At 48.3% G+C, this 25,387-nt stretch overlaps 1 protein-coding gene across 1 annotated transcript; it reads left to right on the top strand.

The window, feature by feature from the left end:
* Positions 1 to 4,074: 4,074 nt before the first annotated feature.
* METRN (meteorin, glial cell differentiation regulator) lies at positions 4,075 to 23,798 on the top strand. Its single transcript, XM_021006703.2, has 4 exons — positions 4,075 to 4,446; positions 9,353 to 9,774; positions 11,883 to 11,942; positions 13,408 to 23,798. Exons 1-4 carry the CDS (start codon positions 4,349 to 4,351, stop codon positions 13,722 to 13,724), a joined length of 897 nt encoding a protein of 298 aa, XP_020862362.1. The 5' UTR covers positions 4,075 to 4,348; the 3' UTR covers positions 13,725 to 23,798.
* Positions 23,799 to 25,387: the final 1,589 nt, after the last annotated feature.

Raw genomic sequence — 25,387 nt, 5'->3', positions numbered from 1 at the left:
TGGCACAGGACTGCTCAGTATGGCATGCCCACATCAGAGAAGGTGCTCATCCTCTATGAGCAAAGCAGAGTTGAAATAACTCAAAAGAAATGAAAGATGTGCAAATTTAGAGAATCTGCCCCAAATGTTCATGATGAAGGACAACAACCATCAACCATATGTGGGTCATTTTTCCATTTTTATGATTTCTTTGGCATATAGACCTAGAAGTGGTATTGCTGGGTCAGAGTATACACAGTTTTATAGCCCTTCGGGCATAGTTCCAAATTGCTCTACCAAATGGTTGGATTAGTTCACAACTCTACCAACAATGCATTGGTGTTCCAATTTTCCCACATCTTCTCCAACATTTACCATTTTCCTGTGTTGTCACGTTAGCTAATCTGATAGGTGTGATATGGTACCTCAGAGTTGTTTTGATTTACAGTAAATGCTTATTTAGTTGAATTGAATTGGCAGCTTGACATATTGGAGAGAAAGAAAAGCTTGGATTCAGAAAGTTCAAGGTTTATGCCTTCCCTTTGACAAATACTAGCTGTATGACCATGTCATGATCAATCACTTAACCTCCTATTGCCCAGTTTCAGGTCTACATCAGTAAAGGCAATTTCTGCTAGGAGTTTCCTACACTGATGACGAAATCACAGGACCTGATCCTCTCTCTCCCCCCAAAATTGGACCTTGTTTGGAGAATGGATTGGAAAAGGAAAGGACTGAAAGCACCAAGACCAAGGGTCCTCTTGCCTCAGCTTCTCAATTTCCCTGGCTTCCTTCAAATCTCACCTCAAATCCAACCTTCTGGCAGAGGTTTTCTACTGGTCCTCTAGCTGCTAAGGCCTTCTTCCCCTTTCAGATTATCTGGATGTACTGCATATATGTCTTCTATGTACCTAGACACTTACACATTGTCTCTTCTATTAGAATGTAGGCTCCCTGAGGGCAGGGACTGTATTTTGCCTTTCTTTATATCCCCAGCACTCAGCACGGTGTCTGGTACAGGAGTGGGGAACCTGTGACCTCGAGGCCACATGTGGCCCTCTAGGTCCTCAAGTTCAGCCCTTTGACTGAATCCAGACTTCACAGAACAAATCCCCTTAATAAAAGCATTTGTTCTGTAAAACTTGGACTCAGTCAAAAGGCCCCACCCAAGGATCTAGAAGGCCTCATGTGGCCTCGAGGTCACAGGTTCCCCATCCCTGGTCTGGTACATGGCAGGCACTTAAATACCTATTGACATCAAATATTGAAGGAGGTTGCTGCAATAGCCCCAGTGAGAGGTGAAGATGACCTGAACTAGGGGGAAAGGTGTGATTGGAGAGGGGAAGTGTATACAACAAGATGGTATGGAGGCAGACCGAAAGATGGGATCTGGGGAGTGATTGCATATGGGGAAGGAGAGAGAAGGGAGAATCAAGGATGACTCTAAGTTGAGTGACTAGCAGGATGGTGGGACCTTCCACAAATATAGGGAGATTTGGAGGGCCCTACTTCTTCTAGGCAGCTTCAGGGCTCAGGGAGCAAGCTTTATGACCCTTTCCACCTGCTTCCCCTGTAGTTCTCCTTACAGCATGACAAGGCCTTTGGATTTAGGATCTCCCTGACTTCAAATGCCTCCCTCTGTACATCTCCCATTGTTCCAGTTTTCTCCAGGAAAAAAGGTAGATTCAGCTGGGAGGGTGAGTTAGGGAGAATACCCTATGGGTAGGGAGTTTTCCCTCTCTCCTCCTCACTTCTATTGCCCATTCTTTTTTTGTGGATGTTCTTGATGGTCACTTCCCAATCAGTTCCCTACCCCCAACTACATACCGAAAGAATCTTTCTTTGAAATAAAAGCAAAATCCAAAAATGTATATCTTATGTTGCACTTATAGTTTATGACCTCTCAGTTGAGAACAGAGCCATGCTTCATCTTCAGTCCTCTGAAGTGATGGGTTGTTTTTTTCTTGCATTGATCAGCATCTTGAAGTTTCAGCATTGATATCCTTTACATTTACCGCAGTGTTCATGTAAATTATTTCTCAAAAGTCATTTTTCATGACACGAGCTCCTTTCCTTATAAGACCTCAAAGTTTGTACAACATTTCTTGTCTGGCCACGGTGTCTTTGGCAGAGTAGGGTGTCTAATGCTTGCTCTCAGAGGGGAAACTTAAGCAGTAAAGGGGAAAAAGTGACCACACAATCGCAGTATCCACCATTCCAAACTTCTGCTGATCTAGCTGAATAAAGATGAAATGGGAGTAGAGTAGATAGATATCCATTGGCTGAAACATCAGGACTGTTTGGAACCAGAAGATCTGTGTGACGCAGATGGAATAAGAGTAGGATTGTTGAGGGGCAGCTAGGTGGTGCAGTGGATGGAGCACCCGCCCTGAAGTCAGGAGAACCTGAGTTAAAATGCAGCCTCAGACCAAACATTTGATACTAGCTGCGTGACCCTGGGCAAGTCACTTAACCCCAATTGCCTGAAAAAAAAAAAGAGTAGGATTGTTGGATTTGACTATGAGATCTGGAGGTTTTTGTCTAGTGGTTTTTCGAAGTTAGATTGTCAGCTGCTCAATTGAGTTATCAGTTGATCACTCAGAACAAAATCTATTCTGTCAGATAAGACCAAGAAAGAGTTCCCCTTGTCTTATTCCAATAGATAAACAGATGGGTATATAGGCAGATAGTTATAGGGAGAAAGATATGGCACTTATTAAGAGCCTGAACCAGGCTAAACAGTACAGTTCTAAGCCCTCTTCATTGACTAACACCCCCTACCCAGTACTTTATTTGATCAAGAGTCAGCCCCAAACTAGACGGCATATAGCACTTCCAGTTATTAAGTTGGTAGGGGTGGGATGTGGCCCAGCACCAGAAAGGTTTGCACAAGCTTTACTCAGCTCAATTCCTCATTTCAGTCAAGCCCTTCAGACCTGCAGCAGAAGAGAGAATTCCAATTACTTCTCTGTTGGTCAGTTCTATGATGAACGTAGCAGATTCTTGTGTTAAGTGAGTATTCCAGTCCTATTGCTTTATCTGCCCCTTTACTTCTGATTCCACTAGTAGTGGGCGTCTTGAGCAAGATACTACGGCAAAGGTGGTTGTAATTTCTCCCCAGGGCAAGGCAAGGCAGATTCTAGGAAAGAAGCAGGTTCCCACGATCTGCAACAGCAGGACAGGTGGGGGGGGAGTGGGGATTGAGAAGGTGTGTCCAGTCTTCCATTGCCTCCTGGGGGGTACCACCCTCCCAACTGTTCCTAGTTTGGCCCTCTTACACACCTAGGCCAGGTGGTCCCTTATTCTAGCATCTCCGCTGGGTGGGGGTGGGGGTGTGTGCACCTCCTTTCGGTAGTAACCTCCTTTCTTCCCTAGTCATCAACTCTCCTCCCCCCAACCCCCATCTTTCCAGGCTCTCGGGAGAGGTGGGGAGGGGTACAGATAACAGACACCCATAAACCCAAGCATCGTAAGACGTTAGGACTGAATGGCTTCCCTTTCGAGAGCACGGAGTGTGAAGGAGGTGGGGGTTAAAGAGCAGTGATAGTGGGAGGAAGAAAAAGTACAGACTAGATAGAGGTCGAGGGTAGGGTGGGGGGGAGAGCAATGGGTTGCTTAATGAGGTGACTTTTGCTAATGATAATTATGAATAGTTTAATTCAACAATTTACTGTGCTTATTTCTAGGTTGGAGAAAAGCTCCACACAGCGAAGCGGGACCTGGGGTGGGGGCGGGTGGTGCAGGAGGGGTGGGGAGGAGGTGATGGGCCAGCGACGACTGGTCGTAGTGGCCGAAGTTGGGGCCGCCTTTTCCGGGCCCCCACATCTGGCTTGAAGCCCCGGAGTCCCCAGGGCCGCACGCTTCCCTCTTCTCGCCCTCCCGATAGCCCGATATTGTTCTCCGTTCCGCTTGCTTCAGCTCGGCTCGGCTCTGACCGGCCCGGCGGGGGCGGGGGCAGGGGAAGGAACGCTCCCACTCCAGCCTCCTCCACCTCCCCGCTCCTCCACAGCCTGATTGGAGGAAAGTTTCGGGACTGGGTCTCGATTGGAGAGTTCTGTCGGTCCCCGCCTCCCTGCCCATCCCCTCCCCTAGCCGCTGGCATCCCCCGGCCCAGGTTGAAAGTGGCCGGCGGCGCGGCGGTCAGCGAGGCTTGGGGGTATGGGGCTGGGGGGCAGCGCCGCCGCGCCTCTAGCCTCCCCCGGGCTCTGAAGCGCTTCCGCGGAAGGAGATGGGGGCTGAGGTTAGCGAAGGCTGAGGCTCGCCAGGTGCGAGGGTCTGGGGATGCGGCTCCAGCTGTTGCTGCTGCGGCGGCGGGGCTGCGGCTCCTGAGCGCCCCGGGGCCCCAGGGCTCGGCTCCAGCCGCCTGGCCATGCCGCTTCCACCACTGCTCTGGCTACTGGGCTGCGGCCTCCTGGCCTCCGCGGCCCTGGCCAGTTACTCGGAGGATCAGTGCAGCTGGAGAGGGAGGTATGGACGCCCCCGCCCCTCTCACGCCTGACTTCTGCCTTCATCCCTCCCCAGCTCGGAATCCCCCTCCCCCATCCTCCTCTTCTCGCCTCTCAGTCTATCTCCGTCCCTCCTTCTTGTTTATAGGAAGTGTTAGAATCTTTACTAATTTGCCCCTTTTCCCTGAGCTATAGAAGAGGGAAGGAGGAGAAATATATAGTAATGTGGTTGTTCTAAAGATAGGGTGGAGGGAAGGGGTGGGGGGCGCCCCCCTTCTCCCGACACGGGGAAAGGGAAGGACTTTCCCACCTTTAGGATGTCTCCCCTAGCTCAGGGGGTGATCTCCTTTTGTATCCCATCCCTGGTACCTGGAAACAGCGGCAATGGATAATGGGGTGGTGGGGAGCAGGGGTTTTCGTGGATTGAGCGCTGAGGCATCTCCAAGGAGAGGGCGGGGTTGGCAGGCAGGCGGGAGGAGGGAGAAGTCACAAAGTCAGCTTGGTTTTGTTCTCCTAGGATTTTTTGGCGGGTCCTCTGAGGTGGGCCCCCCCTCTGTTTCATCTCCCCACTACATACATATGCACACACATCCTTCTCGCAGTAGGGAAACCTGTCCTCCTTCTCCTGGCATTCTGAAGAAATTAACTCCCCTGCACTTGCTTCCCCGTCCCTCCACAAGGGTCTTTCCCTCCCCTGATTCTCAGGAGCTGAAAGCTAACCCAGACAGTCCTCTGGTTCCTAGGAGCTTGGGAGTGAGGCAAGGGATTTAGAAGTCGTGATGGTAGGTTGAGAGTATTTGAAATGGGTTTTAAATGTCTGAGCAAGATGGGGAGGGGAGCACTGAGGAAAAACTTAGTCAGGGCACCACCATCTAGGAAGGTATAAGACAGAACCCAGAGATGGAGCGGACAGAACCCTCTTTGTGAAGCTGCCATCCTGTTTGGTGCTATGGTTGACTGTCCTCATTTATTTGAGAATTAGTGTTGGTGAGGAGGGAATTAGCTTTTCCTGTAGGATAGAGTCTCAGAGTATTTCTAGGGAGAAGGGTTGGAAAAATATGTGGTGAACTCGAAGTTGGGAGGGGGGACCTGTGCATCTGAAGAGCTGTCACTAGTGAATGGGTTCACTTCTCTTTCCTGAGAGAACGTGGGATAGAGGTGACTGTAGTCACTGGAGAATGAGGTAAAAGGGACTAAACATGAGGGAGCAAGAAGACCTAATCTTGGCCAATGGCTCCCTTACTCAGTGCCAGATAACTCCAGAGTACCAGTTTGATCCCTGAACTGGGGGATAGGAGAAAATAAGACTAGAATCCCTTGCAAACTGATGCATTCTTGGGCAGTCAGGAAACCTGTAATCCTGCCCCTAATTCCAGTGAGTGATCTTGGACAAGTCAGTTTCTGTCTTTTTTGGCTTCAGTTTCCAACTCTCTGGAAGGAAAGTACCTTTAGACTAGAGTTTTGAGCTCAGCTCCTTGATTTCAAGTTGGGGAAGCTGGGGGTAGGGGATAGGATAAATGATCACCCAAGCTTCCCTGCTTCCTCATAAGGCCAAGCAGTCATTGTACCCAGGATGGAAAGATATACACCTAGTTTCTGTCCTGGGCCTAGATTGCAAACTAATGAAGATCCCCACCTACTCCTTCCCCCTCCCTCAGTCCAGCACGATGCAGTTATGTGAAGATCTTGGGCAGGGATGCTGTCTGTAGGGCCCCTGGGAGGATTAACATTTCAGGATCCACAAATCACTGATCAAACAACTTGTGAGGCCTGAATCAGCTCTGAGGCTGAGTAACTGAAGAGACAGGGAAGGGTGGGGGTGGAGGGGGGCAAGGGGCCTCAGTGTAGTCTCTGCCCTAAGAGCATCCTAGGGTGGAAGAGACATTCAAAGGTCATCTAGTCCATTCCTCTGCCTCAAGCCAGGACATTTTTTCTCCCCTTAACTCTTCCTCAAAAAAAGACAAAAATTGGCCTTGGGACTGAGGTACCACTCTTTCCCTTTACATTTACATTTTACATTTCTTTACATTTCTTCATGTAATCTTACTGAAATCCTTCCTGCTGTTACTTAAACTGTTCCCTGGGAAAACAGCTGTTCTCTGTCCCTCATAAGACAACCTTCCATTGGCTTGAAGGTTCCCGCCTGCTCTGTCTGCCCTACATCTTCTAGCTTCCTGCTATGTCTGCCTGCCTGCCAGTCTCTCCCCACTCCCCTCCCTCTCCCCCAATATACATTTACAGGCTTTCCAGTCACCTGGTACATCTGTCTGCATCACCCAGTATATCAATGTGCATAGCAACTGGTCTAAGCTTGGAGTGAAAAGCTAGCCTTTCCCTGGTGTTAGGAAGTTGGATTATATCCCTTCCAGCCCTAAATAAGGACACTTCCTCACAGAGCTGTTCAGAAGTGGATTGGGCTGCCTTGAGGTAGTGTGAGTATTCTTTGGGGGTCTTCAAGTAGAAGTGGGACAAATATGGGTTAGGGCTTTTGGATAGAGAATAGTGATTTTTATGTAGGAATTGCACTAGATGACCTCTGAGATCCATTCCACCTCTCAGAATCTGTGACTATAAAACATGGTGCAAAAGAAAGAGCAATGGACCTGAGGCAGCAGCCTTGAGACCTAGCTTCCTGGTTCTGTACCATTAACTTGACTTGTGGGGATGGAGTGCTGGGCCTTGGAGACAAGGAGACCTGAGTTTAAATATGACCTCAGGCACCTACTAGCTGTGTGACTCTGGGCCATTTACAGTTTCCTCATCTGTAAAATGGGGGTAAAACTAGTACCAATCTTCCAGGATTATTGTGAGAATCAAATGAGATAATATTTTAAAGCACTTTACAAATCTTTTTTTTAAAGGCAATTGGGGGTTAAGTGACTTGCCCAGGGTCACACAGCTAGTAATCTGAAGTGTTTGGTCTGAGGCTGGATTTGAACTCGGGTCCTCCTGATTTCAGGGCCTGTGCTCTATCCACTACGCCACTTAGCTGCCACTTAGTTGCCCCCTAGCACTTTACAAATCTTAATGTGCTATATAAATGCTGGTCATTATTGTTAGCTATTATTTTTTCCCTTCTTTGAACCTCATTTTCCTCATCCTTAAAATCAGGAAGTTTAGCCTCAGAGCCTTAGTTTCCCCATCCGTAAGGTTCCTTCCAATTCTAATATTCCATGATCTTGTGAATCTATGATTTTGTTTGCCCAGTGGCCTGCAGGGTAACCTACACTTATCCTAACAGTGAGGGCTATCCAAAAATAAAATGGGCTGCCTTGGGATCTAGTGTATTGCCCCTGCTACCGGTCTTCTGGCAAATGCTGGTTAACCATGGATTCAGTGTGGTGTAAAGGAGATTCTTGTTCAGATAAAGGTTGGGCTAGATGGCCTCTGAATGAGGTTCCTTTAAATAGGAGATTCAATGATTTTGAGGGTAGAGGAGAAAGTAGCAGAGACTTGTTAGGTCACTGCCACATGACCTGGCATTGGTCTGAGAAAGGGAGGGGGAGAGCTAGTGGTTTTTTCTGATGGTTAAGATTCCTGTGGCTTGCTGTGCTATGGTCAGGATTTTCACCAAATCCTACACCCTTCCCCCTCTACTGCATAGATGGGAGCAAGTTTCACATAGACTCAGAACATTTCAGCTCTTGGGGAATCTCAAGAGGCCTACTAGACCAATCTATTACCTGAAATAACAAATCTCTGCACTAAAGGTTCTTGAACCTGGGGTCCGTGAACTTGTTTTTTAATATTTTGGTAACTGTATTTCAATATAATGGCTTTGCTTTGTAATCCTGAATATTTTTATGCATTTAAAAACATTGTTTCAAGAAAGGGTCTATTAGTTACCCCAGAAACATTAAGAACCCCATTGAGAACACAGAGACCATCTAGCTTTTGCTTTAAGACTTCTGTTGCTGGGGAACCCACTACCTTCTTAGGCTGAGCCACCTACTTTGGATAATTTTAATTGCTAGGAAATGAGCTGTTCCTTACCCAAGCTGCTTTGCAGCTTCCCATTGCTCCCAATTCTACCTTTTGAAGGTCAAGCACTGTCTAACTCCTTTGGACAGCCTGTGCTTACTTGGAAGAGCTATTTTTCCCCTCACTCTTTTTTTCTTCAGATTAAACATCCCTGGTTCCTTCAGCCGATGCCTAGGTGGCCTGATCTCAAGGCATCCTAGTTATCTGCCTCTGGACAAACTCCAACTTAACGATATTTTTTTCTTTTTTCTTTTCCTTTGGCTTTTTGGTGAGACAATCAGAGTTATGTGACTTGCCCAGCATCACACAGCTAGTGTCAAGTGTCCGGTCTGAGACCGCATTCGAACTCGGGTCCTTCTGACTCCAAGGCCAGAGCTCTATCCACTGTACCACCTAGCTGCCCCAACGATGTTTTTTCTAAAAGGTGGTGTCCAAAACTGAAAACTGCTCTATAGCGGTCTAACCAGGGCAGAGTACAGTTGTGCTTTCCTCTCCCTACTACTCCCTACTCCTAGATGCCAAGCCTCTCTCAAGCCAGCCTAAAACCACATTCAGTATTTTGGCTGCCAAATCACAATGACAACTCATTCTGAACTTTCATGGTATACAACCCTCCCCTCTCCCCAGATATTTTTCACACAGAATTGTGTCAAATACAAGATCACTTTCCATCTTGTATTTGTGATCTGTGGCAGGGACTGGGGCTGCAGACAGGAAACCTGGGCTCTGGGTGAGGCTCTAGGGTAAACCTCTCAGAGCCTCAGTTTCTGCCTTCATAAAATGGGGATACTAACTCCTGCCCTTCCTACCTCAGTGGGCAATTATGAGACTTATGTTAGAGGACAGATGTGATAGTATTTTATGGAGAGTTAGATGGGAAGTGCTGTGGGTGCTGGTACTGCTTTGTGGGTGCTATATTGACCCTGTTGGTGGGGGGTTCTTGGCAGTGGCTTATCCCAGGAGACGAACAGCGTGGAACAGCTATCCCTGCATTGTGCCGAGGGCTCCCTGGAGTGGCTGTACCCAGCAGGTGCCCTTCGCCTCACCCTCTCCCCCAGGCTGCCCCCAGGCAGTGCTGGAGCTGGCCAGAGTCCCAGGCATATCACAGCCTGCATCAAGTCCTCTGGCCCCTTCCGGGGGGCCCAAGTCTACGTGGAGAGAGATGGACTCCTGGAGTTGCTGTTGGCCGAGGCCCAGGGGCCGCCCAGGGGCCGGTGTGTCAGCTGGCAGCCGCAGGAGAGGGTGGCACTGTTCGTGCAGTCTACCCCACATCGGGACATCAGTCGCCGGGTAGCAGCCTTCCGCTATGAACTTCGAGGGGACTGGCACCTGCATCTTCCCCTCTTCACCCACAACCTTAGCATGGAAGGTGAGGAAGATCAAGGCCACTCTGGCCTACTAGGGATTGGGCATCTTTCTGCTGGCACCATTTATGTACCTATTCCATCTCCCTCCTCTTATCTTACCACAGTCCTTTGAAATTAGAACTGAAACTTGCACCCTAAAGCAAGATGTTTTTGTGTCAAGGAGTTGGAATTTCTGGGTTTTCTTGCCAGCCTGTGTTGTAGCTGACTTGTTGGGCATCCTCTAGCCAGTAGATGTTTATCCTCTTAGGGCCTCAGTTTCCCTTACCCCTTAAATGGAAAATAATAGTACTTTGAGATCATTTGACTAAAGATTGAGGAGATCAGACTGGGGCTCCTGGCTTTAGTTTCAAACTCTATCCTGAATGCTGAGCTATATTTCTTTCCCTTCACTCCACATGAATTCATTGTCCCTCGGGTCTTCTGCCTGAGAGTGGGTGACCTGTCTTTGATACTCAGTGTGACTCAGGCATCAGACAAGACCCTTGGCTGGAATGAGATCAGGAGAAATTGGAGGAAGCCTGGAAGAGAAACAGTTGCCTTCATGGGCTGGAGTGGCTGGGATTGCTGGCCCTGGGGCAGAGGTGTTGTGGGGCGGGAGGACTTGGTTGCTCTTAAGGGTGTGGAGTGTTATATTGTAAGAGTGGTAGTGAGCAGCAGCTGCCCTCCGAATGTTCTAGGAACCAAGGCAAAAGAAACAGACCTCAACTGTAGCAGAAGGGATTTAGGTTAGACATGAATTTACTGACTGCAAGGGTTACCAAGGGAGGTCATGGCATCTACCCTGGATTTGTTTGAGGGAAGTATAGGCAGTGACCTCCCTAGGCTGTTTGGAATACAGTCCAGCTCTGAGGCTGGATGACCTCTCAGACTTCCTCTCAGCCTTAGGATTCAGTGATTGGGCCTTGGGGAGCATGTGGGAAGCCCTGCCTTGACCCAAGGCCTCCCATTGGGGGAGGAGGAGTAACTTGAGTCCCCTTCTCTCCTCTGCCTGAAAGGGGGAGGGGAAGAAGAGAACCAGGGTTAGAGTGTGCTCCCTTACAGGGGCTGGGGGCCCAGAAGGGGCTGTAGCCCCATGACCTCCCTCCTCTCATCCCTCCGCCAACCCCTGCATGCCGCCAACAAAAGTCCAGTGTACTATCTGTGGCCTGGCTGCCTGGTCTCCATGGTGATATGGGCACTCCCCCGCCATCTCCCCCGCTGGGCAAGGCAGCTCATTCCCATCCTTTGAGAGCCCCATTGCTGGATATGATGGGATTAGCCCCACCCATCTGTTGAGGGGGTGGGAGGTTTAGGGGAATGGGGGTAGAGGGGAAAGGATCCTATTCTCTTTTCTCCAGAGGCCTCTGGTCTTATCCCAAGGGCCCTGGCTCTTCCAAATTGCCTTAATTTTCTAAAATGCCTCTACTAAGGATTTCAGAGCCCTTTGTCAGCCAGTGTTTGTCATTTAGGCCAAAGAGCCTTATGGCTTCTTTTTGAGGATGAAGGATAGAATCATAACAGTTAGGGACCAGAAGCCAAGAGTCCTAGACTTAAAGAAGGAAATCTAACTCTTGTAAGGAATGTAGAAGTTGATTTTGGCACCTGAGTTACAAGTATGGAGCACATGATGTATTCATATGTCTCTGTACATGTATGTATACTTGTGTGTGTGTGTGTGTGTGTGTGTGTATTTGGGCTCCGTTCCTTGAATTCAGGGTAGCCGCTGGAAGTTTACACATGCATGGCTCAAGAGGCAGCTGGTGCAGAGCAGGAAGAACACTGACTGGACTTGGTCAAAAGGCCTGGATTCAAAGCTGGTCTTTACTACCTAGCTAATGGTGTGACCCCCTCCATATTCCTTGCCTGTAAAGTGGGAATAATAAACAGTCTACCGCTAAAGCACTATACAAGTGGGAGTCCTTATCAAGGAATTCCAGTGGAGCTGGAGGATTCTCTGGAGGGGCCCAAAATAATTTTGCCCCCCCCCCCCCACTGGGCTATGGACAGTGCAGCCTCCCTGAGGCCTTTTCTTGCTCAAATGGCCCTTCCTGTTCTCCTGAGGGGAGGGCTGCTTGGGGGAAGAGAGGCGGGTGAGGAGCCCGTGCAGCTCATGCTTCTGTCTGGGCCACAGGGACCTGTCGCCCGTGCAGTGATGCTGAGGTGCTCATGGCTGTGTGTACCAGCGATTTTGGTAAGTAGCGTTCTGGCCCCTCAGACTTGTTCAACTCAGTGTATTTTGCCAGTCCCACCTCCATCTTATCCCTGCTCCTCCTCCCTCCAGGCTCCTTTCCCCTTCCCAGGATTATTCTGGGTTTTGATTGGATTCTCCTAGCATCTCCCTTGGCCACTGTCCCCATCCTGCTGGTGTTTGCCCTCTTTCTGCTTCCCTTTTGTCTTAGGTTTCCTGGGAGGGAGAGAAGCTATTTGTCTGGAACCCTCAGTAAGTATAGCCCCTGCTGCTAAAAACAGGTCCAACCTTTGATCTGTGCCTCTGAGGTGATATAGGAGGGAGAGTGGGCTTGGGACCGGTACAGACATGGGGATCCTACAGATAGAGGAATGACTTAAGGTCCACTGTTCTGGGTTTGGGGTGGCTTGGCCTGGGGGAGGGGGAAGGGGAGGAATGTGGAGTAGACATCAACTGAGCCCATCAACAGAATAAGAAGGGTGCTCAACCTCCTGGGGGATCCCAGAGATAGAAGGGCGACAAGCAGCACATCTGAGCTCTAGCTATATATCATACTGTATACAGGGGTCCTGGAAAGAGGAGCAGGGAGAGCAGAAGCAGGGTGACTGCCAGGGGTTCCTGGTTGGGATGGGAGATGCGGGGGAGGGCCAGGTCTAATCAGGGTTTTCGGGTTGCCCAGGAGAGTGGGCCTAGTTGCCATGGCAAGTCAGAGAGTTTATTAGTTCCTCTGACCGAAATCCAGACACTCTTCAGCAGAGCTGGCTGAGGAGAGAAAGCACTAGGGTCAGAGGTCAAATGATCTAGGGGGAGTTGGGGGCACACAGGGGTGGGGGATGGAACAGAAGCAGCAGCTTCAATTGACATGCTGGATGATGAATTTATGCAAGAAGGCTGGGATGTCAGCGAGGGTCTGCTCTTGGCAGGAAGTGAGTACAGTTCAGATTGGATTTCTGTCTGAGGCCAGGTTGATTATCAGCTTCTCTGACTGGAATCCACAGAGTCCTCAGGGGATATTACTGCAGATTTATCTGCATCAAGCATCCCTCAGGCCCCTTGATGTGTTGAGTGACAAGCCCACACTTTCCCAACGTCACTTTAGAAGCCTATTCAGTTGGGAACATTGGATTTTCCTACTGAACTGAGAAATCAATGGATTGCCGCAGGTGGGGCAGGGCTGGAGAGGAGTTATCTCAGGAGTCTGGGACAGGTGAAGGGATTCGAAGTCACCAGCTTTTAAGAAAGCTGCAGGTTGGAAGAGGGAACTTCTAGCCCCCAGCTCTTCATTGAGTCTTCCCTTCTGCATGCAGTCTATCCTGCTGTTCCTCTTGCTGATCCTTCTTCCCCTGTCCTTTCACCTGCACAGCCCATGACCCTTCTCTTGACCACTAGCCCTCTGCCTCTCTCAGCTCCTTTCCCTCTGTACAGCATTGCCTAGAGACAGCACATATTTTCCCCTCTGCTCTGGCAGTGGTTCGAGGGACGATCTGTGGAGTTACTCACGACCAGGAGCTGCAGGAGTCAGTGATCAGCGTCAGCACTCCTCGAATCCATCGTCAGAAGTTCCCGCTATTCCAGCCAGCTGAGTCCTCCAGCCGAGTATCCGGTACCATCCGCACCCCCTTGCGCTGTGGCGTCAGGCCTGGCCCTGGCATCTTCCTCTTCACTGGTTGGAGCCACTTTGGGGAGGCCTGGCTGGGCTGTGCTCCCCGATACCAAGATTTTCGACGCATGTATGAGGCAGCCCAGGCTGCTCATCGTAACCCTTGTGAGATGGCCCTGGATTAAGGCTCTCTGAGGTTGGGGAGAAAGTAAGAAAGGACCCCACTTATCCTCTGATCACTTCTAAGAAGCTATCAGTGCCCAAGACCGTTGCTACCTTGAGCCATCTGTCCAGAGGTGCTGTAAGAAAAAGGAATTGCTTTGATCCTAGCTTTTGTTTTAGGATTCAGCAAGGTCTAACAACCGGCACATTCCCATACATCCTGGTGTTCCAAGCGCAGAGTGAATGATGCCAGTCTTGGGAGATGTCAAGTGGGCACACTCTGGGCGATTAATTTGGGGGGGTGGGGTTAGCCTTGGGTAGGAAAAGTCAGTCTTTTCCTTGGGAGAGATAAGTGATAACCCCTTGTGTAGACCTCCCCCACTACCACCACCACCACCAATGGAATTCCTCCAGTGGGTAGGCGCCCCCTATCCTGCAGATCAGAGGGGTCTTAGAGGGGGAAGCTGAACTGGCCCATCACCCTAACTTCCCCTTTCCAGGTAGACACTGCTGCTAGAGCCCGGGATACCCTAGCTTGGTGGGCATCTCACCTTGGAAATGACTTAATGGATTGGGTTAGGAAGGGCAGGGATGGGAGGCAGAAAGGTGGAGAAGAGGCCTTGGGTGCACTACAGTTATCCTGATACCAAATGTATGTGCTGACAGTGGTATTTTGGGGGAACTAAACTCTCTGCCAAGTATACCTGGCTTAGTGGTTTCTTCCTGCTTTCATTGGAGGGTTGGGGCTTGGCTGGTGAAAGCACTGGGGGGAGAAGGCGAGACACCTGGTTATTTTCCTCCTCTTCCAAAGGCCCCTTCTCTGTCTGAGTTCTCCAGCCTTCAGAGCCTATTTGCTGGGGTTTCTTAGGCAAACCCCTTTGGGGAAAGGAACTGAATTCAATGAAAGGAAACGTTTTGGGGAGGGTTATAGATTAGGATGTGAAATGACTTGAAGAGAGTCCGATCCCCTTTCCCTTGGTACCTTATTTATTGTTATGTGTCCCTTTCTACACATCTCATCTTCCCCTGCCTTCCAAGCCTATAGTGGCCCTCACTCACAGCCTTGTACATGTTGTTTCTATTAACATTCACCCTGTATTTTAGGTATTCGACAGTACATATTTTTATATATATATATATATGTAATACTGGCCATCCCAGGACACATGCACTCTCTCAAACACAGGCTGTCACACCCACCCACATGCTCCTTGCACATTCTCTCTCTCTCTCTCTCTCACACACACACACACACACACACACACACACACACACACACACATTTTCCTTCTTTATCTTGCACTGAAGTCACCTCAGTTCTCTCAACTCCTGCATTTTATAGCCGCCCACGATGGGAGCTGATAAATGGGTTAAAAACTCCCACTTCCTGACACACACGGGAGGAACATCTTCCCCCAGCCACTCTTCTCCATCTCTGAGAACTGAAGCTGGAAGGATGGAGAGATTCCTGGAGGCTGAGCTCACACTGGCCACCATCCAGGAAGGCAACTGAGGGGATAAGGAGAGGAAGATGCTCTCTCTCTCTTTCTCTCTCTTTCTCTCTTTCTTTTTCTCTCTCCCTCCCTCCTTCCTTCCCTCCCCCCCTTTCCCTCTCTCTCTTTTTTTCTCTTAGAACCCATATCTCAGAGAGACAGACCAAGCAGACAAACTCAAGTTTTCAGAGTTCTCCTAGGTGATTGGGTTAATCCAAATTGAGTAAGAATGCCTGGAGAGAGCCTCAAGCACAGAGGGAGGCAGAGAAAGAGGGAAGATCAGCAGAAAGGAGTGAATGTTCCCTAGAAAGAGCTGGATCCAAAAGCCTGTTTCCTTGAGACTTAGAGCATATTACGAATGGTATACTGGCCTGAAATTCAGAACTCCTGGAGCTGGTTGAATTTTGTCTCAGCTTTGACTTTGAATGACTGGTAAAAAGTCACTTCCCCCTTTTAGTGCCCTAGTCACCCTGTCTGTAAAATGGGGATAGTCATCTTTGGCTCCGGCCCACCTTCCTGGGGATGAATGAGAGGATGTCTGTGATGTGCTGGGAGCTCCTCAGTGGTGGTGGACGTGAGATGAATTCTCAGTCCCATGGGCGTTCTGTCTTGATACTTGCTAGAGAGGAGAAAGCAGATTTGCAAGAGAAAATAAGGGAATAAGGTGTGGGTGGGGAAAAGGGAGCATTCTAAATTTGGAGGACAGTGTCAGGATGTCTTGTGGTTTGAGGAGGAAGGGACAGGGAGCAAGAGGGAACCCCATCCTTGGCCCAAGCTTGGCCTGTGAGGCAAGGGCTCTCGCCCTACTTTCTGCAGTCCAGCACATTCCAGGGAAGAATGTGCCACTTGTTGCTGAATTTCCTTGCAGGGGCCTGGGAGCTGTTTCACCCAGCTGGGCTAAGGGCTCAGGGCTCTCCTCAAACTCCCCCCCCCCCACTTACCAGCCCCGGAGGGGGAGCCACACAATGGGGTCTCTAAGGAGATGTTTCCCGCCACTTCCCCCCATTGTTGCCCTTTCTCTCCCTCCCCCATTCCTTCCTCCTTGCTCTTTCAGGCAGATAAAGGGCTGAATTGGTGAATTGGTGGGTTACAAAGAGGAGGCGGCACAAAGCCTGAAAGAGGCAGAGGACTGTGGCTGCTTCCCCTGTCTCTTCCCCCCCCCAACTATGAAGCCAAAGCCAGGAAGAAGGATGACCCCAGAATCCCTCTGGTGGCATAGCTGACTTCCTCCCAGTCCCCTGTGACAGGGGGAGAACCCCACTCCCCCAGTCCCCCACCCCACCACAGCTTCTCAAGAGCCTGAGTGAGGAGAGAGTGCCTCTTGGGGAAAAAAAAAAACCAACCAAAACAGCAGCTGGAGTTATTTTGGAGAAAATGCCAGGATCACATATCATATCAAGGTTTCCCTCACCCCCTTCTGAGGCCCCAAGGTACTCTGTTGTGGAGAGAGAGTTGGTACCAACACAGAGGATTAAGGACAAATGTGTGTGTGGGGAGCTGGGAGAATCAAGATGAGTTCATGGGAAGCAGCTGGGGGGGCAGGGAGGATGGGCAGGGAGGATGAGCAGGGAGGACAGCCAGAGATAAAGGAGGCTCTGCCTAAGGCTGCTCCTCCTGTCACTATTGCTAGAGAGGAGGGAAACTAGGCCTCACAGCAAGCATGACCTGGGTTCAGGTTTCACCTCTGAAACAGGTTCCCTGACCAGTATGTTGCTTAGAGAGGTGCTCTTAATGTTTTCAGACATTAGGGTCTAGAGACTGTCTGAGGCGGTCTCTCCGGGCTAGATTGCAGAGCAGCCCAGCTAAAAATGACAGAACAGGAAGCTGCGTTCTAAAGCAGCCAAGCATTCAGGCCAGGGAGAAAAGAGCATCTTCCCTAAAAATCACTAGTTCCATTGAGGCCAGGATTCAGGACCAGACTCTGGCCCAACTTGCCCTATGGAATTGCATCCCAGTGTCTGAAACCATCCGTTTCCTGGTAACCAGTGGCCCTCACTTAGTCTTTTCAAGAGATGGCAGTCGACAAGTATTGGGGAAAGACTTTTCATAATTTAAGTGAGGACTAGAGGCTTCCCTGGCAAGGGCTAACCAAGATTCATTGCCTGAAAGCTTGGGGCTGGAGTTAAAGCTTAGAATCTGTGTTCTTATCTAGCTGTGACAAGAGCTGGGTCATCTTGGGCAAGTTACTTGAACTCTGGTCTTCAGATTCCTGATCTGTAAAATTAGGGGCTTAAACTAGTTGATTTATAAGGTCTCTCCCAGCTCTAAATTAACTATCCCTATCACTAACCCTCATCCCACTGCTCCACCTTCTACCCAAACCTTAGGGTGGCAGTAAGCCTTAGTGGAGTCAGGAAAACCTGAATTTGAATCCTACCTCAGGCTATATGACCCTGGGGGAGTCATTTAATTTCAGCGTCAGTGTCTTTATCTGAAAAATGGAGATAATATAATAGCACCTACCTCAGGGTTTTTTCTGTGGACCAAATGAGAAAAAATGACATTTATAAAATGCTTTGCAAGCCTTAAGATGCTATGTAAATGTCAGCTTTTAATATTCACATCACCTATAGTACCCACCCACATATCTGAACCTGCACTTGCTTGGGAGTTCTGGCCCTGGAAATGATTGGTAGTGAAGAGATTACAAATGATTTCTGTTTTTTCCAGAGAGAAAGAAAAAGGGGGTAGGTGAGGTGGTGGGCTGCACTGGGCTGGAAGAGCCTAACCTACTCATCTCCACCAGGGGATGATGACTCCAGAGGATCCATGATTTTTTTTTTTTAATCAAAGCTGTAGGTCTTTTGCCCACAAGGAAGGGTTGAAAAATGATGCTCTGGCTTTGCTTTCTGTCCGGGGTTTTCACTGCTGGTTCTATTAACTGCAGTGGTAGAAGTGTTGAGACTAAGATTGGTCTTCATGGAAGAAGATGCGTGTGAAAGAACGTGTGGGTGTGAGTACCTTCCTGTGCCTCTGGTGGCAAATGTGATCCCACATGCATGTGTACCCCAGTGTATGTTGTGGGGGTGGGTTCACGTTGACAAGGGTATGGAGTAAGGTTCTACAAGAATGTCTGGGACACATCTTGGGTGAGGCTGTGGGTGTGTGAGAAAGTGGTCTGCATGCCTGGGAGCTTTTCTGTGTAATTGGTTCTTGGACGAGAGTGTAGAGAATTAAGTACAAATTCCACATGTGGCTTCCTGGGACTCATTCTGCTATTGATCCGCACCAGACTAATCCTTCTAAGGTTTAGAAGGGGCAGCCTCTTGTCACCCCAGGGTGGCAAGGCCAGTAATGAATAGCAGTCTCCAAAGGGGAAGGGCTATTGTGAGTGGGCTTGGGCTGAGGTCTCTGGGCCTGCTCTCTCTCCATTACTTAGAACATTGCCAGGTCACTTCTCTTTTCTGGAGCTGTTCCCAAGGTCCAGGGCTTTCCCATCATCTGGGAGTGCGTAGTTGCAGAAATCTAAGTGGCAGCCTCAGCCAGGGCCCCATGTGGGAGTGGGGGTATGGGGGTGGGGGAGGTAGGCTGTGTGTGCTTGGGAAGCTAAATGAGATGGCTCTCTGCCCTGAGGCCTAGGGGACTCAGTCCTCTCCCTGAGGCTATGTCCAGTGCCTGGGAATGGGCTCTCAAGATTTTGAGTACTCAGGTGGGCTTGGGAAATAGCCTCCCCTCATCTAATCTGCTTTTTTCTCCCTTTGGCTGTTGGCTCTCAGGGCTGCGGCTGAGATTGCAGGCAGCTGGGGAGGGAGCTATTCCCAGCACATAGTGACAAATTCCTGACATTCATGGCTACTTTACAGCATGGAGGAGGGAAAAAAAAAAGACCTAGGAGGGTGAAAGATTAAAGGTCTTTGGCTCTGAGAGGTTTCCTACCAGGAGCATAAAAGCCTCTCTACTCAGTCCTCACCTGCCCCTGTTTAAATCCTTTGGAATCCAAATAGTGGCCCCTCTTCCCACCCCCAGGCTGGGAAAGGTCATTTCTTTGGTATTCCTAAATCCCTTTATACATGTTGCCTAGGGTGGGAAATTTCTCCAGTTTCTTTCTCTCCCTGGACAACTGGAAAATTCAGAAGTGAGGAGTCATAAGGATCCAGCCTGAACCTAGGGAATGGCCTCGCTCTGCCAATCCCTCCTCCCCCACTCCCTCCACCTCCACCTCCCCTCCTCTCACAGTTCCTGTCCGCCCAACTGGACTCAGGCGCCTCATTTTCTCCCCTCACTTCATTTTCAGTTTCACTTACACATCATCTTTCTTAACCTCAGCCCCCTCGCTAAGTCCTTTGGCCTTTATTTTTGTTGGCTTCTCTCTCCTTCCCAAAGGGCTCACTCCGTCTCCACACTCCCTTTGCCTCAATACTTCCCTGTTTTCCTGCTCTCTCTGTACTACACCCGCTCGAGCCTCCACCCCCCCCATTTCCCCCTTTCTCTTTGCCTGATTTTCCATCAGATTTCAAGCTAATTGCCTCCAGCTGCAGGAGAGAACCGGAAAATCAGAGAAGTCTCCGTGGCGGTTCATTTGGCTGGGGTTAGGGCTCAAGATGGTTTTATTTAGCGAAGCCCTATTTGGTTCTCCCAGAACAGGAGCTAGGAGGGGCCAAGGCCCCAGCCCTAATTAGGGGTGGCTGGTGGAAAGAGTCCTGAGTATAAAGTTTATCACCCTCTTTGCGCTTCGACAGGCCCACTATGATCAACAACCCCTCCAGCTCCCAGTGCATCTGTCCTTCCTCTCTGGACCCAATTCAAATTGCCTAAGCCCAGTGATTATGCCTTTCTACAGCATGCTGGACATAAGCAAAATGCTTTCTCAGCAGAAATTTCCATAGCCCTTCCACTGCTAGTGAGCTTTGATGGTGACAGCAGCACAAACAAGAGGGGTATGAAAGCCTAGGGCATGAAGCTAATGATGGAATTCAGGAGGTTGACTCCCAGTCCCATTTAAGTTCCCTCCTCCATTTGAAAGTGGGCCAGAAGGCCTGTCTGCTGGCCCTTTGGGAAAAGATTTCTAACTTCCTGTAAATTCCCCACCTGGACCACCAGAGAAAAGAGCTTTGGCCAATATGATATGGTGGAAAGACCCGAGCTCCAGTCCCAGCTCTGCCACCTATCATCTGTCAGTCAATAAGTATTTCTGTTACGTGCTTACCTTGTACCAGGCACTATGTTAAGAGCTGGAGCTACAAAGTAAGGCAAAAACATGGTCCTTGCCCTCATGGAATTTCCATTCTAGTCAGAGAGACAACATGCAAACAGCTATGTACATACAACATGCATACAGAGTAGACTAAAGGTAATTTTGGAAGGCAGAGGAAAGGACCAGGAAATAACCTCTAGCAGAAGGGGAGATTTGAGCTGAATCTTGATGGAAGAGAACCCAGGAGACCAAAGGGAAGAGGAGGGAGAGCATTCTAGGCATGGGAGAGAGACAGTGAAAATAGGTGGATTTGGGAGATGGATAATCATGTAAAATGGTTTGAAGGTGTTGCTGTTAAGGGGAGGAAAGTGTATGGTAAAAGATTAAACAGGAAGGGATCAGGTTGTGAAGGGCTTTAAAAGCCAAATAGGATTTTGTATTTGATTCTCCAGGTAATAGGGAGTCATTGGAGTTTGAGTAGGGAAGTGACATGGTCAGACCTGCACTTTAAGAAAATCGTTTTGGTGGCTGAATGGAAGATGAACTGGAGGGGGAAGAGACTTGAGGCCGAAAGACCAGAAAGCTCTTTGCAGTAGTTCATACTGGAGGTGATGAAGAGTCCCTGCACCAAGATGGTGGCTACATAGGTAGAGAGATGTTATGAAGGTAGATGTGACAAGACTTGGCTATAGATTGGATATGTGGAGAGAAGAGTGAAGGATAATGATGCTGAGGTTATGAGCCTGGGTGACTGGGAGGATGGTGATATCTTAAGGAAGTCGGGAAGAGGTAAGAGTTTGGGAAGAAAGAAAATGAGTTCTGTTTCGGTTATGTTGAATTTGAGAGGGGCCTATGAGACATCCAGTCCGAGATGTCCAAAAAGCAGTTGGTGATAACATAGGCATGTGTACGGGCTGGGGCCTCTTGCTGCAATAGGGCCACCTGGGATCTGAAGCCTGTAGCAACAAATAGTCTTTCCCTATCTCTGGGAATGCCTGGTTATTGCAGCTGTTGTGCTTCTCCTGTTTCCTTCCTCTTCTTCTCTCGTGCAGGAGGAAGATGCAGGTTTATCTAGTAACTTGGTCATCTGGAGGTCTGAAGCCCCTCTGCCACCTTCCTCCTGAATCTCTCTGAGGTGTTGCCTGGGCTGTTCTCATGGTGCTGCTTTTATGTGTTAGAATCTGGTTCCTATTAGGATTGATTAGATGGTTGATCTGCCCTCCTCCCCACCTCTAGAATGCCCTGTAGCCTGGTCGGGGAAAAATCAGTTAGACATTTTTTCCCCCTTTGCCTTTGCCTGGCTAATTTGTTTTAGTGTGGGACTCTGGGGCTGTGGTTGATTCAGGCAAATAAGACAAAAACTAAGCTTTAAAAGGATGTACCCTGCTCTTTAGGCAAAGTGTGGGAACAGGGGGATAGTCCAGGTGGTGCTTTTTTTTTTTTTAGACAAGATAAGGCTAAAAAGGTTATTCTATATTTGGGGTAAGGGAAAGGGTTTGATTAAAAGGAGCACTTTGCAAAGTTTGTACTTTTAAATTTTAGTTGTTAATTTTAAAAATTGAGCTTAGTTAAATTTTAGTTTGATGAATAAAATATGTCCTTTATGAATGAGTATTCAATAAATGTTTGCCTCTAAAAAAATAAATACAAATCCCTGGGCACGTACTCTAATGACATGTGCTATACATGCCTGGAACATGGAACTGTTCTGATGATGTTAAGAGATAAATCTGATTCTTTAGGAGTTTGGTCACTAGCTCTGAAAAGCAGCATCTTAAAGCTAGTGGAAAACTCAAGTCTTAACCATCTTTCTTTTAGAGAACCTTCTTGCAAAACAGAGAAAGATAAGATTTTATAACAGCAAGGAACTTGGGAGATCAGCTAGTCCAAAAGCCTCAACTTTCAAATGAGCAACTTGAAGTCCAGAGAAGTTCAAGGTCACAAGGCTCACATGTGGCAGACCTAGGAGTCAAACCCCGGTTTCAATCAAGAAATATTTTTTTAAGCACCTACTTAAAAGGATGTTCTGTGCTAGGATAGGCACTAGGGTTACTAAGACAAAAGATGAACCAGTCCTTGTCTGTTTTTAAGGAGCTTATTAAAGGAAATATATTAAAAAATAAATGCAAGATAGTATTTTTTTTTTGAGGAGGGAAAAAATTAGCAGGTGGAGGGATTAGAAAAGGCTTCATGGAAGAGGCAATATTTGAGCTGTGATTTGAAAGAAGCTAGGATTCCTAATCCAGTCCTCTTTCTACCTCACCAAAAAGTCAAACAACGAGTTGGGTTCCTTTCAAGCTAAAAATGTGCACCATTCATTCTCTGCCTCTCAGACTTTCAGCTCTCTGAAATACCCTTGGCTGTATACCTGGGACTGAACTAAACAGTGAGGGTGAGGGTGGTTGACTCCTTTTGTGGGCCCCCAAATACGGCTAGATTAGAGAATTTAAGAATTACCATGGCATAGAGGATAATGGGCTGGACTTGAAAGTCAATGAAACAAAGTTCCATTCCTCTGATACTACTAAACAGCTGTGTTACTGTTTACAAATTATATCACCTCTGAGCCTCAAGTTTCCTCATCTACAAAATGGGTATGGAGATAGTTGCTGTACCTACCTTACAAGGCTGTTGTGATAATCAAATATGATAATGTATATAAATTTCAATCTTTCAAGATGGGACCTCAAAGGAAAGAGCTTTGTTTTAATTTAGCACTGGTTTTTAAGTGCTCTGAGGGACAGAAAAGAATAGAATGGGTGGACACCTGGAAGGAGAAAATTCCAGTTGAATTCTGATTCAGGGAGATGGAAGAGATGGGGAAAGTAGCATAGGAAAGAGGATAAAGGGTTAAGGGGGATAGGATCAGAAGAAAAGGCCTTTATATCACCTGCTATTAGGAAAGCAACCCTCTCTGACTATCACAATCTCTTCCCACTCCCCCTGACTCTTGCCCCCCCACCCCAGCCTTTAGATCATCAAAACAACAATGGTGAGGTGGTGTAGAACAGGAATTGGGGCTGGGGCTGATGACATCGGTGTAGCAAAAAGAACCTGAATTAAGTGTCAGAAAGTATTAAAGCTGGAGGGCCCACCGGGAGCTGGTACCCTTGAATTTACTGCCCTACAGATCTGTACACTAACCCCCTTCCCATTTGCACTCCTTCAGGAGAAGAAGCCAAAGCCCCTGATGCTCTATGACCATTAGACCTACTGTCTGTTTCCTAGTGTTTGTGGGACGGGCCATTCCAGCAGCCTCTGGCCCACTGGGCCTTACCACCTGCCCTGCTGACCCCTGGGCATCTGCTCTGAAGTTGGACCCTCCTTTATGTGTTGTCTTCTTCAGGTAGAATGTGAGCTCCTAGAGGGCAGGGAGTGTCTAATTTCCATTTGTATCCCCACAAACTAGTATAGTGCTTGGCTCTTAATAAATGTTTTTTTGGGTTCCCCCCCCCCCATTCATTCCTTCATCTTGTTTGGCCTCAAGTTTCCTTGTCTGTAAGATGGAGATCTGAGGTTCAAATAAGGTTGATATGTGTGAAATGACTTTGTAAATTTTAAAGGCCCATATAAATGTATAAAAGATTATGATTTATTAATACTGTGCCAAGATAGAGAGTACTGCTGTGCCTTTATTTTTGGCCTTCATCAAAAAACATTGACAACTGTTGTATATGAAGCAACATGGTGCAGTGAATTGAGATCCTGGAAGACCTGGGTTCAAAACAAGTCCTGCTTCTGACATGATGGCTTTGTGACCCTGGGCAAGTCATTTGAACTCTTAAGTGCTCTACACTACTCTTTAAGAATGAGGGGTGATGACATACATAGGTGGAAGGAGTTTCCTCCCTGGAAGTTCCCCAACACCAGTGAAATCACAGGTCCAGTCTCTGTTCTTATCTTTTGTAAGCATCCACTAAGTTAGTCTTTCTCTAATGAGGTATAATGGTGCAGAAGTGACCCTGGGCTCCCTAAGGCTATGTCATCAGGATGCAAAGTCAGGCTAAACCAGTACAAGCGTAGTAAAAGAACAAGCCAAGTTCACTGTGGAGAAGCTCAGCTCCAGAAGTGGACCACCAGACGATGAGCATTTTTGGCTACAACAACTCCAGCAGACCACCTACTAGGTTTGAGAGTTGCATCAGGAAAGGGAGTACCAAGGGGCCACATAGAGGAAAATCATGCAGTTTTCTGAAGTATTGTCTTTGGAACTCTGGACTTGGAACCAGTGGAGGTGTGGAATGTTAATATATAATGAGCTCTGTTTTCTCCTTTGAGATTAGGCACCAAGGGGGGGGGTAGTGGTGGTGGTGAGTTTTCCTCCCTCAACACCCGGTCCTCCGCATTCTGAGAGGACTCTTCTGGAGAACTGCTCGGTCACAAGCAACAATAGCTCTCTTTGTGTGTACAGGAATCAGGCACTTGAATCAGGACTGCGGACCTAAAACTGGAACGAGCTGTTTTGCTTTAGGCTGCTGAACCCCAGCATTCATTATTATTTTTTTTACTGTATCAATGATTTTTTAAGATTCGAAATCTGGGGGCCTTCTAGATAAGCCTGGGGCTAAGTTTTGGCTATGCCTCTTCTCTGTCTCAGTAAGGTCAGTGCTGTGTAAGCAGGGAACCTAGGCTTTTTAATGAACACTCTGGTACTCGGTTGGGGTCGTCTCCTTTTTGCATTTGTACCCCCGGCACCTAGCGTGGTACCTGGTACACAGGACTCCAGAAGCGCTTTTGAGTGTTGGTCCAAAGTTTAGCTATACCAACCACTTCTTATATGAGGCTTTTCCTGATTTCCCCAGCTCCTCGTGCTGCCCCGCCCCTTTTATTTCTTGCATATTTTTTTATGTAGTGTGTGTACCTGTTGTGCGCCCCCATCCCTCCCACAGAATATAAGCTCCCCGAGGGCAGGCAGGGGCTGTCTCACGTCTGTCTTTGTGCTCCAAATACTTAGGGCAGTGCCCGCAACCTAAGAGGCGTTTAATAAATGCTTGTCTTGGACTGATTAGTTCAAATGAGCTGGAAAGTCTCTTACAGCTGTTTAATAACGTCAAGAAAG

Source organism: Phascolarctos cinereus, unplaced genomic scaffold (assembly GCF_003287225.1).
Source record: "Phascolarctos cinereus isolate Bilbo 61053 unplaced genomic scaffold, phaCin_HiC Scaffold_4;HRSCAF=312, whole genome shotgun sequence".
Classification (NCBI taxonomy): domain Eukaryota; kingdom Metazoa; phylum Chordata; class Mammalia; order Diprotodontia; family Phascolarctidae; genus Phascolarctos; species Phascolarctos cinereus.
This window is presented reverse-complemented; position numbering and strand designations above follow the sequence as displayed.

Bases quoted from the DNA above. Each gene is read 5' to 3' on its own strand.
- METRN (XM_021006703.2), top strand. From the start codon at position 4,349: ATGCCGCTTCCACCACTGCTCTGGCTACTGGGCTGCGGCCTCCTGGCC. The intron at 4,447-9,352 runs GTATGGACGCCC...GGTTCTTGGCAG, and splicing joins CAGTGCAGCTGGAGAGGGAG to TGGCTTATCCCAGGAGACGA. The intron at 11,943-13,407 runs GTAAGTAGCGTT...CTGCTCTGGCAG, and splicing joins TGTGTGTACCAGCGATTTTG to TGGTTCGAGGGACGATCTGT.